A 14,535-nucleotide genomic window follows, 5' to 3' on the forward strand; every position below is an offset into this window, starting at 1 on the left:
TAGGCACTCTCACCCCATCCCTAATTAGTCTCAATAGAGATGCAAAACTCAGAAATATTCATTATGCTCATTGAGCACACTTTTATATTTTCATGTGGGCATCAAAATGTCCTGCTTTAATTTAAGCAGAGGGAACAGCAAGAACAAAAGTGGAAAACAAAGATTCATCCGAGGACTGCCAGTCAATCACATTGTTGGAGAATGAAGATAGAGGTGGGGGTGTGGAAAGGATGATGTTGGGGTGGGGGCCATGGACAGATCCTCCTTCTCTTTCTTTCTCTTCCATCTTCTACTTCTTCTTCTCTCTCAACTTTCTCCTTTCCTTTTACCCCCTCCATTGAGACTAGGGCCTGGAAATACAAAGATGATTAGAACACTACTTCTTTCCCCAAAACTTGAGGTCTGTTGGGGTAGGTGGATGGATTTGCATGACCTTTGTGGCAGACTCAAGTCCATGCCACTGCTCTTAAGCCGTCCCTGAGAGCCCTGGCCTCCAGCCCTTCTCCACCCTTCTGAATTCTGAGGAGTCTGTTCTCTACTTTGATAGCCCTCTGTAATTCTAAACTGTATGTGACTTATGTGTGTTCATTATGTCTCCCCGAGTCTATTATAAACTCCGTGAGGACTGGGGCCACTTTTCTGTGACCTTCTGTTCAGCCAGGTGGATAGAAACAAGATGACTTTCTGAACTTTCATGAATTCCTTCTATATAGCCATGCTTCTCAGCCGGCTGACAAAATAGTACCTAGATGGAATAAAGATGATTTCAGGGGAGCTGTGACACCTTGCAGAAACAGATGGTGTAGGTTTGTCAGCTTTGGGGAGTGGGGGTACTTTTATAGCACTCAGCAATGATATTTGCTTTTAATCAGAAGTCACAGGGGAACAGTTGGTTTTGAGGAGAAACACTCCCCTTTCCAGAGTAAATGATGAAACTGTAACTTCAAGTGTAATGTATGGTCTTTATCACACAGCAATGGAGATAGAAGTGATATCTGAGAAGGGAGTTAAGCATTCTTAATATTCATCATATCACCTTGAATATTTATTTATCTAGTCCTGGTATGTGCCAGACACTGTGTTGCTAAGCAGCTTTTCTGATATTATCTCATTTAATCTTCACACTACCCTTCTGACAATTATTATTGTCCTCATTTTACAGAAGAGGAAATGGATTCAGAAAGTAAAGCAACTTGCCTGGGATCACCGAGCTAGAAGTGATGGAGCCAGGATTTGAACCTAGGTTCACTAACGCCAGAGCTCATGCTTTTAACTAGTGTGTTGTATTTCCCCAAATAATAAGGGCTTTGTATAAAAATGCCATCAAACCAGAGGAACCAGAAATATAGTTGTGTGGTGTTCTTCCGAGTTGTGGTCATAAAAATTTTGAACATTTCTTTTGTGTGAAAGAATCAATTTCATTCAGTCAATCAATGTGCTGAGTGTCACGGGGCCAGAAAAAAAGAATCTTGTTCATACATGTTTGTTGCATTTCATGTATTTGCTGGATAAAAACAATTTGTTAAACATAAAACTAAATGCAATTTTATTTGACACTTTTATCAAACTTAATATGAATTCTCATAGATTGAAATAATCTATTAGAACATGTGATTCGATTTTTGACTTAGATAATATAGTCTGAGGACTTCTTTTATTAATTTGTTCACACGATATTGAAAGGCCATTATGTGCAAGATACCATGGCAAAATAGACGGAATCTGTGCCCACTTGTGTCGGAAGTCTAGTTTTGAACCTTCACACGAAACAAATGGTCACACAAACAACTATATAATTATGAGTTGTGATAAGAGCTATCGAATACAGAGCGTTGTGTGCAAGTTTAATAGGGGTACTGATTTGGGGCCATTGAAAGCATCTGAACCAGGGACATTTAAGCTGAGATATGAAAGATAATAAAGTGAGAAATGGGCCAGCCAGAACAAGCAACACCTGCACAGGCTCTGAGGCAGGGAAGAATTTGTTGAGAAACTGAAACGTATGTGGGTAGAGCTTAGTGAAAGAGGAGAGTGCTGGGAGAACCTCAGGTAGAAGGAAGTCAGAAGGAACAGAAGAAATATTCCTAGACAAATCCATAGAAAAAAGCATAGAAAAAGAATACAGAAAAAAAGGAATGCTTTATGTTTACAATGTGTTCATATCTGTTGCTTTAGTTAATCTTCCCCAGTAGCCTGTCAGGCAGGGAAGGCAAGTGTAATTATTATTTCTACCATTGAGGATTAAAGCTCCGCCGGGGAGAGTTATGCAGGTTTTGGTTGCAGGATTCAGACCAGAGGCAAAGTCGGGGGGTTATGCGGGAAGGGGGCGGGTGGAATGAAGCATCAGTAACCTATCGCGGTGCTGTGCGACCATCTGAAGACAGCAGGCTGTGAATAAATTTAATAGTAAGTACTTCTTTGTTGCCACTCTGTACCTGCCCTTCTAGGTATCTCACTGTGTCAAAACAGAAAACGAAATCTTGCGTTTAAGAGAGTGACTGTTCAAGTCACTTTCAAATTCGAGGTTTGTAATTCTGAGCTTTACGTGTCAGGTCAAAATTTGAGCGTAAACTGCGGATATTTGATTTGAACCTAAAAGTCGGGTAATCCGAAGGGTGAATGAAAAACGAGGAACTACGACTCCCGGAAGGCCCCCACCCCTGTCTATCCCGCTAGGGCAGGGGCTGACCAATGACGGTTAGTTGTTTGAATAAACCAATAATATCAGGAAACTGGTTTGGTTGAGAAGGGGCGGTCAAGGGATCCAATCGTATGGAAGAGGGGAGAAACGCCGTAGCCAATCCAAAGGCGGGGGGTGGGGCCTGAGGCGGCTCAGTGAGAGAAGTTCGCCGACGGTGATGGCGACTGCGGCGCGGAGGGAAGGGGAGGTGCCAGCCCGCGAATCCAGGAGGAGGTGAGCCGAGTTCTTGGTCCAGCTGCCTGGGAAACGAGGCTGTGGGCCGGTCGTACTGACGCCTTTCCTTCGGGTCATGGTGACCAAACGGGCCCGGGCTTTGTGCCTCCCACCCACGGTGTGTCGCAGCCTGGCGCCTGTTGAGGCTGAGGCGCGGTGGTCCCGCCCAGCGTTGGGCTTTAATCGGCCCCCGCTTTGTCCTGCTGATGTCCGCGGGAGGTCCACCCGCGGTGTTGGCTGCACACTGACCAGTTGGTGGTGTCAGGGCTTGCCTGCCTTTGCGCGGAGACCCGTCCTGATGGGGAGGCGACTCACGCCCAGAGCTGTTAATCGAATTCCCCAGCGTCACACAGCGCCGGGAGAGAACGCTGTCAGTGCCTTTTAGTCTGCTCTGCGTCAGTTTATGTGCTTAAGGCAGCGCAAGGATTGGAGTGTCAGTTAACAAAGGGTTTGAGGCCTTGGGCCAATTTAAAAAAAAAATGTATTGTGGCAAGAACATTTACCCTCTTAGCAAAATGTTAAGTCTACAATACAGTATTGCTGACTATAGGTAAAATGATGTGCAGCCTAGCTTAAGAGCTTATTCATGCTGAAACGTTATGCCTGTTAATTAGTAATTCCCCATCTCCTCTCCCCCCAGGGCCTGGAAACCACCATTCCACGAATTTGACTATTTAAGATACTTTATATAAGTGGTATTAAGCAGTATTTGTCTTTCTGTAACTGGCTTATTTCACGTAACCTGATGTCCTCAAGGTTCATCCGTGTTGTCACATATTGCAGAATTTTCTTCTTTTTAAAAGCTGAGCAACATTCCGTTCTACGTATGTACCATGTTTTGCTTATCCCTTCATCTGTCCATGAACGCTTAGGTCTTTCCGCATCTTGGCTGTTGTTAGTTGTGCCTCAGTGAACATGGGAGTGCTAATATCTCTTTGAGATCCTGATTTCAATACTTTTGGATAAATACCCAGAAGTGGGATTGCTGGGCCATATGGTGATATGGTGTTCCATTTTCAATTTTTGAGGAAACTCCATACTATTTTCCATAGCAGCTGCACCATTTTGTTTTCCCACCAACAGTGTACAAAAGTTGCAATTTCTCCATATCCTCACCAACACTTGTCTTTTTTTTTTTTTTTTTTTTTTAATAATGGTCATCCTGACAGGTGTGAAGTGATATCTCATTGTAATCAGGAATACGGCCTGGATGCCCACTCTTGCCACGCCTGTTCAGCATAGTACTGGAAGTCCTAGCCAGAGCAATTAGACAAGAAAAATCAGAAGGCATCTAAATCGGAAAGGAATAAGTAAAATTGTCCCCATTTGCAGACATGCTCTTATATATATAAAGTCCTAAAAATGCTAACAAAAAGACTGTTAGAACTCATAAACAAATTTGTGAAGTTGCAGGATGCAAATCAACATACAAAAATCAGTTACATTTCTATACACAATGAACTATCTGAAAAGGAAATTAGGAAAACAATTCCATTTATAAGAGCACCCAAAAGAATAGTATACTGAGGCCAACTTTTAAACCTCTCTCAGCTTCAGTTTTTTTCATCTGTAAATGGATGTAATGATGTCTAGTCCACAAAGTGTCAGGATTAGACTAGACAATTCTATTAAAGCTCTTAGGACTGAGCCTGGCAGATAATAACCACTTAGTACTTGATAGATTTTCTTTTTCCTAGAACAACTGAAGAACAGACAAGAGGGGATCTGCAGTTTAGGAAATCATCATTTCTACAGCGTTCTCTCCTAAGCAAGCACACTGAAACTTAGCATTTCTGAGAAAGAATTTCCAGCTGGTCTTGCTCCAGCCTTGAGATCTTAGTTGTCTTAATTGATTACATATACAGATGGTGCCATAAAAATATATACACAAATTAAGAAAGGAAAATACCGTGTTAAAATTCTAATACAATGAATAACGCTAGCATTCATTTGATGAACGCCATCTTTTGAGCAAATGTCATACTATACATTGCTACCATAATTCAATTCAACCGTGAAAAGTAATACATAAATAACATCTCTTAAAATGCGTACATATTTTGGGCAGCCGGATGGCTCAGTTGGTTAGAGTGCGAGCTCTGAACAACAGGGTTACCGGTTGGATTCCCACATGGGCCAGTGAGCTGTGCCCTCCACAACTAGATTGAATGACAACAACTTGGAGCTGATGGGCCCTGGAGAAACACACTGTTCCCCAATATTCCCCAATTGAAAAAAAAAGTGTACATTTTGTTGGCACCTCTGGTATGTTAGAATTTAGTAGAATGAGCTTATTTTCATTGCCTCAGTGTAAATCAGTAAAACACTTTAGTTTGATGTCTCTCGGTGCCATTTATACTGAATAGGAGTTTCCAAGTCTCGTGAAGCTGGGTTATGAGCTCGCACCGAGCTCCTTCCCTAGTTGAGATGGGCGTGGTTGAATGTGTTTAATATTTTACAGAAAGAGTTTTCCATTCTTGGAGCTGCATATAAATCGTTGCCGGGAAACTGCAGAGGGGATTAATAAATTTGATTAGATCATTCCTTATCCTCCTGTAAAACCTTGAATTGTGAAGACAAAATACTATTCTGCAGCAGAAGTAGTTTGGATTCCTTTAGAGGATGTTGCCAATTGAATGTAAATTTTGTGATGGTATTAGTTACACGATCAACAGGTATTCACAGAATCTTATCTGAATCTGAAACTTACCAATTCCATGTTGTAAAAGAGAAGTTGGGTGTCTGTGAGGCTTTTTGAGGGCAGAACATGTGAAGATTTTTATTGCATATTCCCACCTCAGCTTAGCTTTGCTTTGTTTAGGTGGTCAATAATGAATGAATAAGAGTCTCTGTCATTTCTAAGATATAAAGTAACACTTTGTGGTGATAAATACCACACAAATTATTTTTTGTCCTGCAGATATTAACCTTTCTGATGTTCTGTTGATGGTGTGGCCCCTTGCAGTCTGTAAAGAAGAGGAAAGACATGTCTGATTTGCACATATCAATACAATTTTATATTAGTTTCAGGTATACAGCATAGTGATTCGATATTTATATTCCTTATCATGTGATCACCACAGTAAATCTAGTAACCATCTGTCACCATAAAAGTTATTATGATAATATTGACTATCTTCCCTATGTTGTACATTCATATTTGCATGTTGATGGAGAATATGTGATCATCGTTTTGAACTGTCTAGCTTTCTATTTCTTCATCATTATTTTAAACCTGCTCCTATTATTTAGAAATGCTTTAAATTATTACTATTATTTTTTTAAAGATTTTTTATTGGGGAAAGGGAACAGGACTTTATTGGGGAACAGTGTGTACTTCCAGGACTTTTTTCCAAGTCAAGTTGTTGTCCTTTCAAGCTTAGTTGTGGAGGTTGCCATTCAGCTTCAAGTTGGTGTCCTTTCAGTCTTAGTTGTGGAGGGCGCAGCTCAGCTCCAGGTCCAGTTGCCGTTGCTAGTTGCAGGGGGCACTGCCCACCATCCCTTGCGGGACTCAAGGAATTGAATCGGCAACCTTGTGGTTGAGAGCCCACTGGTCCATGTGGGAATCGAACCGGCAGCCTTCGGAGATAGGAGCATGGAGCTCCAACCACCTGAGCCACCTGGCTGGCCCCACTTTAAATTATTTTAATCAAAGAATTAAATAAGAAAAAATTGCTCTTTCCATAAAGATTTTGAAGTTATATTTTGACCTGTTGATGATAAACATCCCCTGCCCTCTGTTGCTGGCCTTTGTCAGGTAGAAGGATATTTTCAAATTTAACTCACTTCACTAATTATACCTTCAAGTTAAGTGAATCATACTGAAGGGGAATCCACAAATAGAAGCTATCTACTCTACCAATAGTAGTATAAAAATGACGAGACTCTTAAGGGTCAAAGAGAGAAAAAGCTAAAGTAGGAAAGGAAATATAGCCACCTCCCCGCATAATTGACAGTGGGAAAATACAGCTCAGTGCTTTTGAATTGAAAAGGGACATAAAAAGGAAGTGCTAACTATTATTAGATGAAGAGGGGAAATTGATAACAAAGGGTTGCGGGCTTTTTAACCTCAGTATTTACTGGAAAAAGAGAAACCCGCTGTGAACCAGAAAAAGCAAACAGGAACATATAGGGGTGGAGGGAGGCAAAGCAAGCTGTGGTAGTGATAGCACTTGTGAAAAGTTGGTGACAGTTAATATGGCAGCAGTGACCAAGTTTTGGGGCCCAAGCCTGCTCCTGGAACTTAAGAACAGCTTAGGAACAGACTGTGGGATGCTTGCATGCCATTTTGGAAATGTTTGTGGAGGATAAGGAAGGCGCCTGCAGATGGGGAAAGGGTCCTCCATCCTGCTAATTTACATACACCTTACATTATGGAATATTGGTGACTAAACACATGACTTCTTGAAGCCTTTTTTTGTTCCATTGTTCTTTCTTTAATAAAACAGCAATGCGACCCTTCAACAAAAGTGATAGGTGGAACCTTTACTGATCTTAGGAAGGCTTGTCTGTTCTCACATGAGCAAGTGGGAAAATACGGTTTAAATATCTGAATCCAGTTTTGTATTTGTGCTGTCAAATTCTATCTGAAGGGTAATGAGTAGACTGGAATCTCGATCTTTTTATTTTACATTTTAATCAATTACCTGGCTTAGAGAGTTTGATCATTATATTTGAAGATAAGGCCAGTCTTGGTGGAAGGAGGTGGGGGAAGAAGAAAACAGAATTTTAAAATTAAACTGGTGAGTGGCTAACCTTTCTCTGCGTCTAACCTTTGGTTGTAGAGCTTGTGAGATTAAAAAATGTTAAAGGAGGTTGCTGGTTGGTTGTGTGAAAGGTCCTTAGAAAGTGATAATCTTTTTTTGTTTTAATTGCAAGTCCTAATTGCAAGTCCAGAAACTATTGTAGATGGGTTTGGGGAGACTGACTCCATTCAGACTCACAAGAAGCCAAGTGATATATGCAAATTTGGTAATTTATATGAGGAATATAGTACATATGGATGTCAGTTTGCTAGCACATTTTATCCTTGGGAGAGGCACACTACACTTGATTAGATCTTCCTTTCTTCCTCCCTTCTTTTCTTCTTTCTTTCCTTCCTTCCTTCATCAGCACTTATCAGCACTTTCTTCCTGAAGATACCCTGTGGTTACCTTGAGTGAACCCTCTTAACTATGCCTTTATTAGCCATCTTTTAGGGTGGATTGTTTCTAGAAATTCCATTCATTTTGTGCTGCAGTCTTGCTAGTTTTACCTAATATATCAGTCAGGGTTCACTAGGACACAGAAATTGTACAGTAATTTGAACAAAGAACATTTACTATAAAGAGTTATTAATTATAACGGGATTGGAGTAAAAAGGGATTAGCTAATAAGAAGTAAATAGATCTCTAAAGAATTTACGAATATCAGAATTAGCTATACAATGTATATGTATGTCAGATCATCACGTTGTACACTTTAAATATCTTACAATTTTATCTGTGAATTATACCTTCATAAAGCTGGGGGAGGGGGGAACAATCAGCTATAATTCTTAGAGCTGAGATAGAATGTGGAAGGCAGAAGTCCCCTAGGGCAGAGGTCTAGACCTTGTTGGAGAAGGCATGGTCATGGCTTACTGAATGGCAGAGACGTTGCAGTGGTAGAACTTGTTGGGAATTTAGTTTATGGAACCTGCTAGAAACGCACCCCTTAGGCTATGGCGGAAAACTGTTTATAGGGAGGAGCCTCTGAAGGCTCGCGCCTCCTGGGTGCTGTGGATTGCTGTATACTGCAGGAGTCCATCACTGGAGAAGCCGCCCATGCTGCTGGAGCTGGTGCTGCAGAAGTTGCACTTACACTGCAGGGACTTGCCTAGAGGAGCACCCTGGAACCAGAATGGGAAGGCCCTACTTCCTGTGATGTCTGGCCAGTGTCCTTTATTACTAATGCTTAACTTCGTGCCAGCTGGCAAAGGAAATCTATTTAAAGGCTCCTGCTCCATTTTTGCAGAGTAGGCAATGATGGGTGAGAGGCAATTGATAACTGGTGCATGCGGAGAGTCTTCTTATCTCCATAGTCAATGCTCTCTTCCTGTAGCACTTCCTAAGTCTAATTATAGAAAAGTATGAGGGAGTGTGTAGGATCTGAATGAATGAGGAGGGACAGAAACAAATCAGAGAGGACAAGAAGGTAATTGGTTAAATTTGCATTGAGACTCTTTATTTGCTTGTAAGCATGTAAAAGTCTACATGCATTCCAAATGGAATGACAGTTTCCTGGAACATTGAACCTGAATCAAGACTGTTAAATTATATTTAACTTAACAACTATTGTTTATATTTTGTTTTTTGGTATGCTGATGTTTAAGATATATGGTATTACTGATCTCTGCAGTTTCAAACTTGCAAAGATTCTGGAGGGTATGTTGTTTATTGATACTTTTCCCTCAGCAAAAGCATTCTGTGTGGTTGAGCAAGCTGCTTTGGCATTCACATTTTCGTTTCTTTTTGCATGGGGCTACTGGTATGTAGTTATATGAAGTGTTACAAATTTGTGTTTGTAATGATATATAAAAGTTTAAGAGAGTTAACTGCATTTCTGCCTAGGCTGGGTATTTCTTACATATGAATCTTTTGAACAGGGTAGTTTTTAGTTATAATTATCAGTTGAGTATATCCCCTTATCCTGAATTTAGATTTAATAGCAGCATAACACAGCATTAAGCTTGGAAGTTTTATTCTTATTTTATTTAAAAAACTTTTTTTATTGGGGAATATTGGGGAACAGTGTGTTTCTCCAGGGCCCACCAGCTCCAAGCCATTGTCCTTCAGTCTAGTTGTGGAGGGCGCAGCTCAGCTCCAAGTCCAGTCACCGTTTTCTTCTTCTTTTTTTCCCCACCCTTTGAGGCATTTTATTTGCTCGTATGTATTACGTCCCTAGAAAAAGAATCCCAGGATTTCCCCTCCTGTGTGTTTTCGTCTTGCTTCTTCATGGCCCATGATGCCCGCGGAGGTTGTCAGGACAATGGAACCAAATTGGCGGGACGGGAGCAGGTTGTTCTGCCACTTTTCTAGATCTTTGAGTTGTGTATCAAATCTGGGGCTGATGACTCCACACTTGGTTAACCTGCCCATGAAGTTCACAATTTCCCCGCTCTGTGGTCGTCACTGATTTCAAATTCGCCAGTGTAACCGTGCTTCATCATCACAGTTAGAAACCGGACGATGGCCTTGGAGCATGGCCTGATGAGAACCTGGCGTTTGCCTCTCTTCTCGGCGTTGTTGATGCTCTTGAGAGCATTGGCCAGGACATTTATGTGCACCACTGCAGCTGCCCGGAAAGTTGGCGGAAAGAGCCAGTCACTGTTTTCAATCTTTCGTTGCAGGGGGCACAGCCCACCATCCCATGTGGGAATTGAACCAGCAACCCTGTTGTTGAGAGCTCGCATTCTAACCAACTGAGCCATCCGGCGGCCCCATCACTTCCAGTTTTAAAGGAGTTTTAGCAAATGCCCTAAGAACTCTTTAAGGCTAACACATACATGTAAATGCGATAAAACAAAAATTGTTTGCAACCTAATTTCCAAAGTCATCTCATTGGGCCTTCTAGATGCCATGTGCACCTGGAATTGGCCACTTGCATTTTTGAAAATAGAGGTAGTGGAGAAAAGAAATAAATAGAATCTTTTTGTGCTTTCACAAAAGTGACTTTCAAGCTTCTGGAGGCCAGAGGCTTACCTTAGTTTCTTGTCCCCATATTTACAATTTCTTAAAATTACAAAGCACTCAGTAGATCATGGTTAGTTTGATTTTAAATGACACGAGTGGCTGTGATTTCTTGTTTGGCTACCATGTATCTCAGAAAAGCAGTTCACCTTCTTAGGCTAGTCTATGAAGAGACTTGTGATTAGGTTTGTAGAATATTGACTAAAGTATAGAATCTCTTAAGAATTTTCAACATGTGAGCTTGAATAGATATGAACAAGTCATGCGCTGGAGCAAAAGTGGTCGCTGTCTCTTGGATAGTATCAGTCTGGACTTTGGAACAAGTGGGTTGAGAAGTAGTCTTTTGGAACCTAATCTGATCTTCTATAGAAATACTTTGAGAGTTTGAATTGCCTGAGGCTCATGGCATTTAAAGTCTGTAGGAAAAGTCTCCTGAAGCTTTGACTACTTTTTTGAGAGATAAACAGCTTTTCGATAATGACAAGAGAGACACTGTATTATCAGCAAGGCATCCTGGAACTTTATCCAAATAAATCGGAACTGTTGGTGTTACTTTTCTAATACAAGTAAACTTTCTTCCTACTGTACACCAGCCTGGGGGAGAAAAATTAGGAGAGGCGGCAGCAAGAGAATTCTAGTTGTCCTTCAGTATCCACAGGGGATTGGTTTTAGGACCCCTCCAATACCAAAATCCATGTATGCTCCAATCTCTTACATAAGATGGTATAGTCTTTGCATATAAGCTACATACATCCTTCCATATACTGTAAATCATCTCTAGATTACTTACAATACCTAATACAATGCAAATGCTATGTAAATAATTATACTGTGTTATTTAGGGAATAATGACAAGAAAAAAAGTTGTACATTTTCAGTATAGACCCAACCATCATAGGCCTAACTATGTAATACACATCAGCAACAACGTACCATTTGTTTTTCTAATGTTTTCTATCCACAGTTGTTTGAATCCTCAGGTGTGAACCTGCCAATATAGAGGGGTGACTGTAATAACAATTCTTGTGATGCCCAAAAGGATAAAAATTGACAAGTGATTATATGTCAATAAATTTGTGTTATTGATACTCTGAGGAAGAATAATTAGCCTTCTTGCCTGAGAACATTGCATTGTCATTCCATAGGGCAAAATCGTCGGTCAGGTTTCCAAAAATGTTTAGGTTGAGAGGTAAGCAATCAAGAATTCTTTCATCTCTAGTTCACCGGTTTAATTCAGATCAAGTTGCTCTAGTAATTTGAAATTAGTTCAAGTTGAAATCAAATATAACAGCTAAATATGTTTTTGCAGACATTGGAATCTTGTTGCGTCCTGCACAACACAAGCCGTGGGAAGGCGAGGGTTAAACTCTCATAAAGAGACAGAGACTCAAATATAGTTAAATCACAGAGGACCAAGGGACTCACAGCCTCAAGGGACTGGAGCCCCAAATCGGGTCACTGTGGGTATTTATTGATTTTTTACAATAGAGATCACATGATTAGGGGTAGGGTCTGTGAAACTCTTACACCACACAATAATCCTTCATTCCAAATCCCATAATCGTCCCAAAGCAACCGATGCATACCATCCCCCAAATGACCAAGGTGTGGTGCATACAATCCCTGGGGGAACAAGTCTCACAAGATAAGATTATCCCATGAGCCAAACAGGAGGGGCGAGATGCTATTGTTCTAATGGGTCCATTACACCTCAGGGTAAAGGACAACAGTTGAGGCATGCGTCAGCAGCTTCTCAGAAGAGGAGGGGCACAGCTACCTCCTAACTTTACATTAGCTCCTGGAGGTCCTAGGGGGGTCCCGTCTGGCTTAGGTTGTTTCTCCCGTGAGAAATCTTACCCGTCTTTGACTGCAGACCCTGCTTACAAGGACGAAACATGGAGACTTAGAGTAGCATAACCTCAACCCCAATGAGGGACAATCCCACAGGGTCACCTTTCCCTAAGGAAAGATTGGAGGGGACAGACTGCTAGGTTGCTGTGTGACTACAGAATCTAAATTAGAGATAAGATGTCCATATTACAGAACCTTGGGCAGCTACTTTTCAGGGCAGACCTTAGGATGTAAATGTTTCAGAATTTTTGTCTAAGTTATTGGATATCGTTGCCTGAAATTTTATGGTACTGCTTATCAACTTTGAACTGGTTTTGTTATAAAAAAAGAAAACAGAACCCTGCCAGCTTGGGCACGTGGGGACTGTTTTGTTCTTTCCCTTTATGAGCAGATTTAATGATACCAGTTTAAGTTTGATATGTAGAAAAAGGAAGAATGATAGCCTCTTGCTTAATACTTGTATGTTTTCCTGTCCAACAGCTCTCTAATAAAGTGATACAGTTAAAGCCATGTTTCTGAGCCATGTTTCACAGGGTTGAGAAAGCAATAAGAGAGTGTATACTTCTCTTAAGTTAGGTTTAGACAACTTTAAATATAGCTCGTATTTTGATGTTGCCAGATTGTGGTTCTTGGAGCAAATCAAGGTAAGCAATTCACTAGGGAGGAAACATTTTGTTTTGTGGCTATGCAGTTTTGGTAGTAGTAAGCCAAAAGATACTTCTTCAGGATACAGTCCCCCCCCCCCCCCAAGTGCCTTGGATTTTTTAGATTCATGGGTTCAATATGTCTCAAAAACACTTGCGTTTTATTTTTCTAGAATTGACTTTTTTTAGCTGTGGGTTGTTTCTAGTCCTTTCACTGAGCTATCACCTTTCATGTAGGGCTCCCTCTAGTGGTAAAAGTTATCATTCATTGCAGACTATAAGTAGGTTATAAAAATTATCCTTTTAAAGGGTATGTCTGCCTCTGCCACTCTTTGTGGATAGTTGCCTAATACATTCGCTTAAATATGGAAGCCTTTTGCTATCTCTGTACGCGTACATACTTAACTGCTAGTTCTCCCAGTTCTGGCCATCTATGCAAAACTTTTATGAGGAGGAAATTAACTTGTATATATTTTGATTTTTCTATGATATTTTTTACATGAAGATATAGCAAAATTTAGGTCAAAACTACTTGGTTTCTTAAAAACTTTTGTCAATGCAAGGTGTTGCTTATACATACAAGCATATAGAATTATATAATTAATACTTTTCCTGTTATCCAGCTTCAACAAATCTTAACATTTCTTATATTTACTTCAAATGAATTCCTCCCTTTTCCCCGTAGCTCAGTGATTTCACATAAGAACATTGCTAGCACACTAGAAATTCCCCTCACGTTTTCATGCCTCCTTTTAATCACTGACCCCAATGGTAACAATTATCCTAAATTTATGGTAAATACACCTTTGCTTCTCTTTCTAATTTTACCACTTAAGCAACTATCTCGAAATAGTATGTTTTTTTTCTGTTTTTAAAATTTGATATAAATGACATTATATAATAAGCAGTATTCTGTGTGTGTGTGTAATTTTGCTCATTATATGTGAGATTCATCTATGATGGTGCATATAATTGGAGTTTGTCCATTTTCATTGGTGTAAGATGTGCCATTATATATACCACAATTCGTAAACCATCCTGCTGGACATTTTGCTTCCAATTTTGGCTGTTTAGAAATTAACGTTTTGATGAACATTCTTATTTATGATTTTTGGTGAACTTGTGACTGCACATGTTAGGCAGGGTCTAGAATTGTTGGATCATCTACTCTCTTGCTTGACTTTAGTAGGTAAGACCAGTTTACCAAAATGGTTGTACCAATTTACAGCCCCCTATTGGTATACAACAATTGCTATTCCTTTCTTTAAATCTCAGTTATGTCAATCTCTTTAATTTTAGCCATTCTGTTAGACAATAGTATGTCATTGTTTTTTAATTTTCATTTCCCTGATGCCTAACAATATTGAGCAGTTTTTTTCCATGAATATATTGGCCATTTGGCTATTCTTTTTTTTTT

At 40.2% G+C, this 14,535-nt stretch overlaps 1 protein-coding gene and 1 pseudogene across 3 annotated transcripts in view; one reads left to right on the forward strand and one right to left on the reverse strand.

Annotated features, from left to right (window-relative positions):
• The window catches only part of ARHGAP19 (Rho GTPase activating protein 19), a 59,688-nt gene that overhangs the window by 6,170 nt on the left and 38,983 nt on the right, over positions 1-14,535 (forward strand). The window contains exon 1 of one of the 2 annotated variants that reach the window (XM_081075026.1): positions 2,834-2,914. The exons of the other annotated variant lie outside the window; for it this stretch is intronic. Within the exon in view, the coding sequence (XP_080931152.1) occupies positions 2,859-2,914 (56 nt within the window). The 5' untranslated portion in view covers positions 2,834-2,858. Of the gene's footprint in view, positions 1-2,833; positions 2,915-14,535 lie in introns of those variants that run through there. 2 annotated transcript variants of the gene reach the window in all.
• LOC308508193 (small ribosomal subunit protein uS8-like) lies at positions 9,835-10,377 on the reverse strand (annotated as a pseudogene). Its single transcript has 2 exons — positions 10,357-10,377; positions 9,835-10,271 (listed from the first exon to the last, which is right to left on the reverse strand). The product of its transcript is annotated as a small ribosomal subunit protein uS8-like (transcript).

Source organism: Rhinolophus hipposideros, assembly GCF_964194185.1.
Source record: "Rhinolophus hipposideros genome assembly, chromosome: 15".
NCBI lineage: Eukaryota > Metazoa > Chordata > Mammalia > Chiroptera > Rhinolophidae > Rhinolophus > Rhinolophus hipposideros.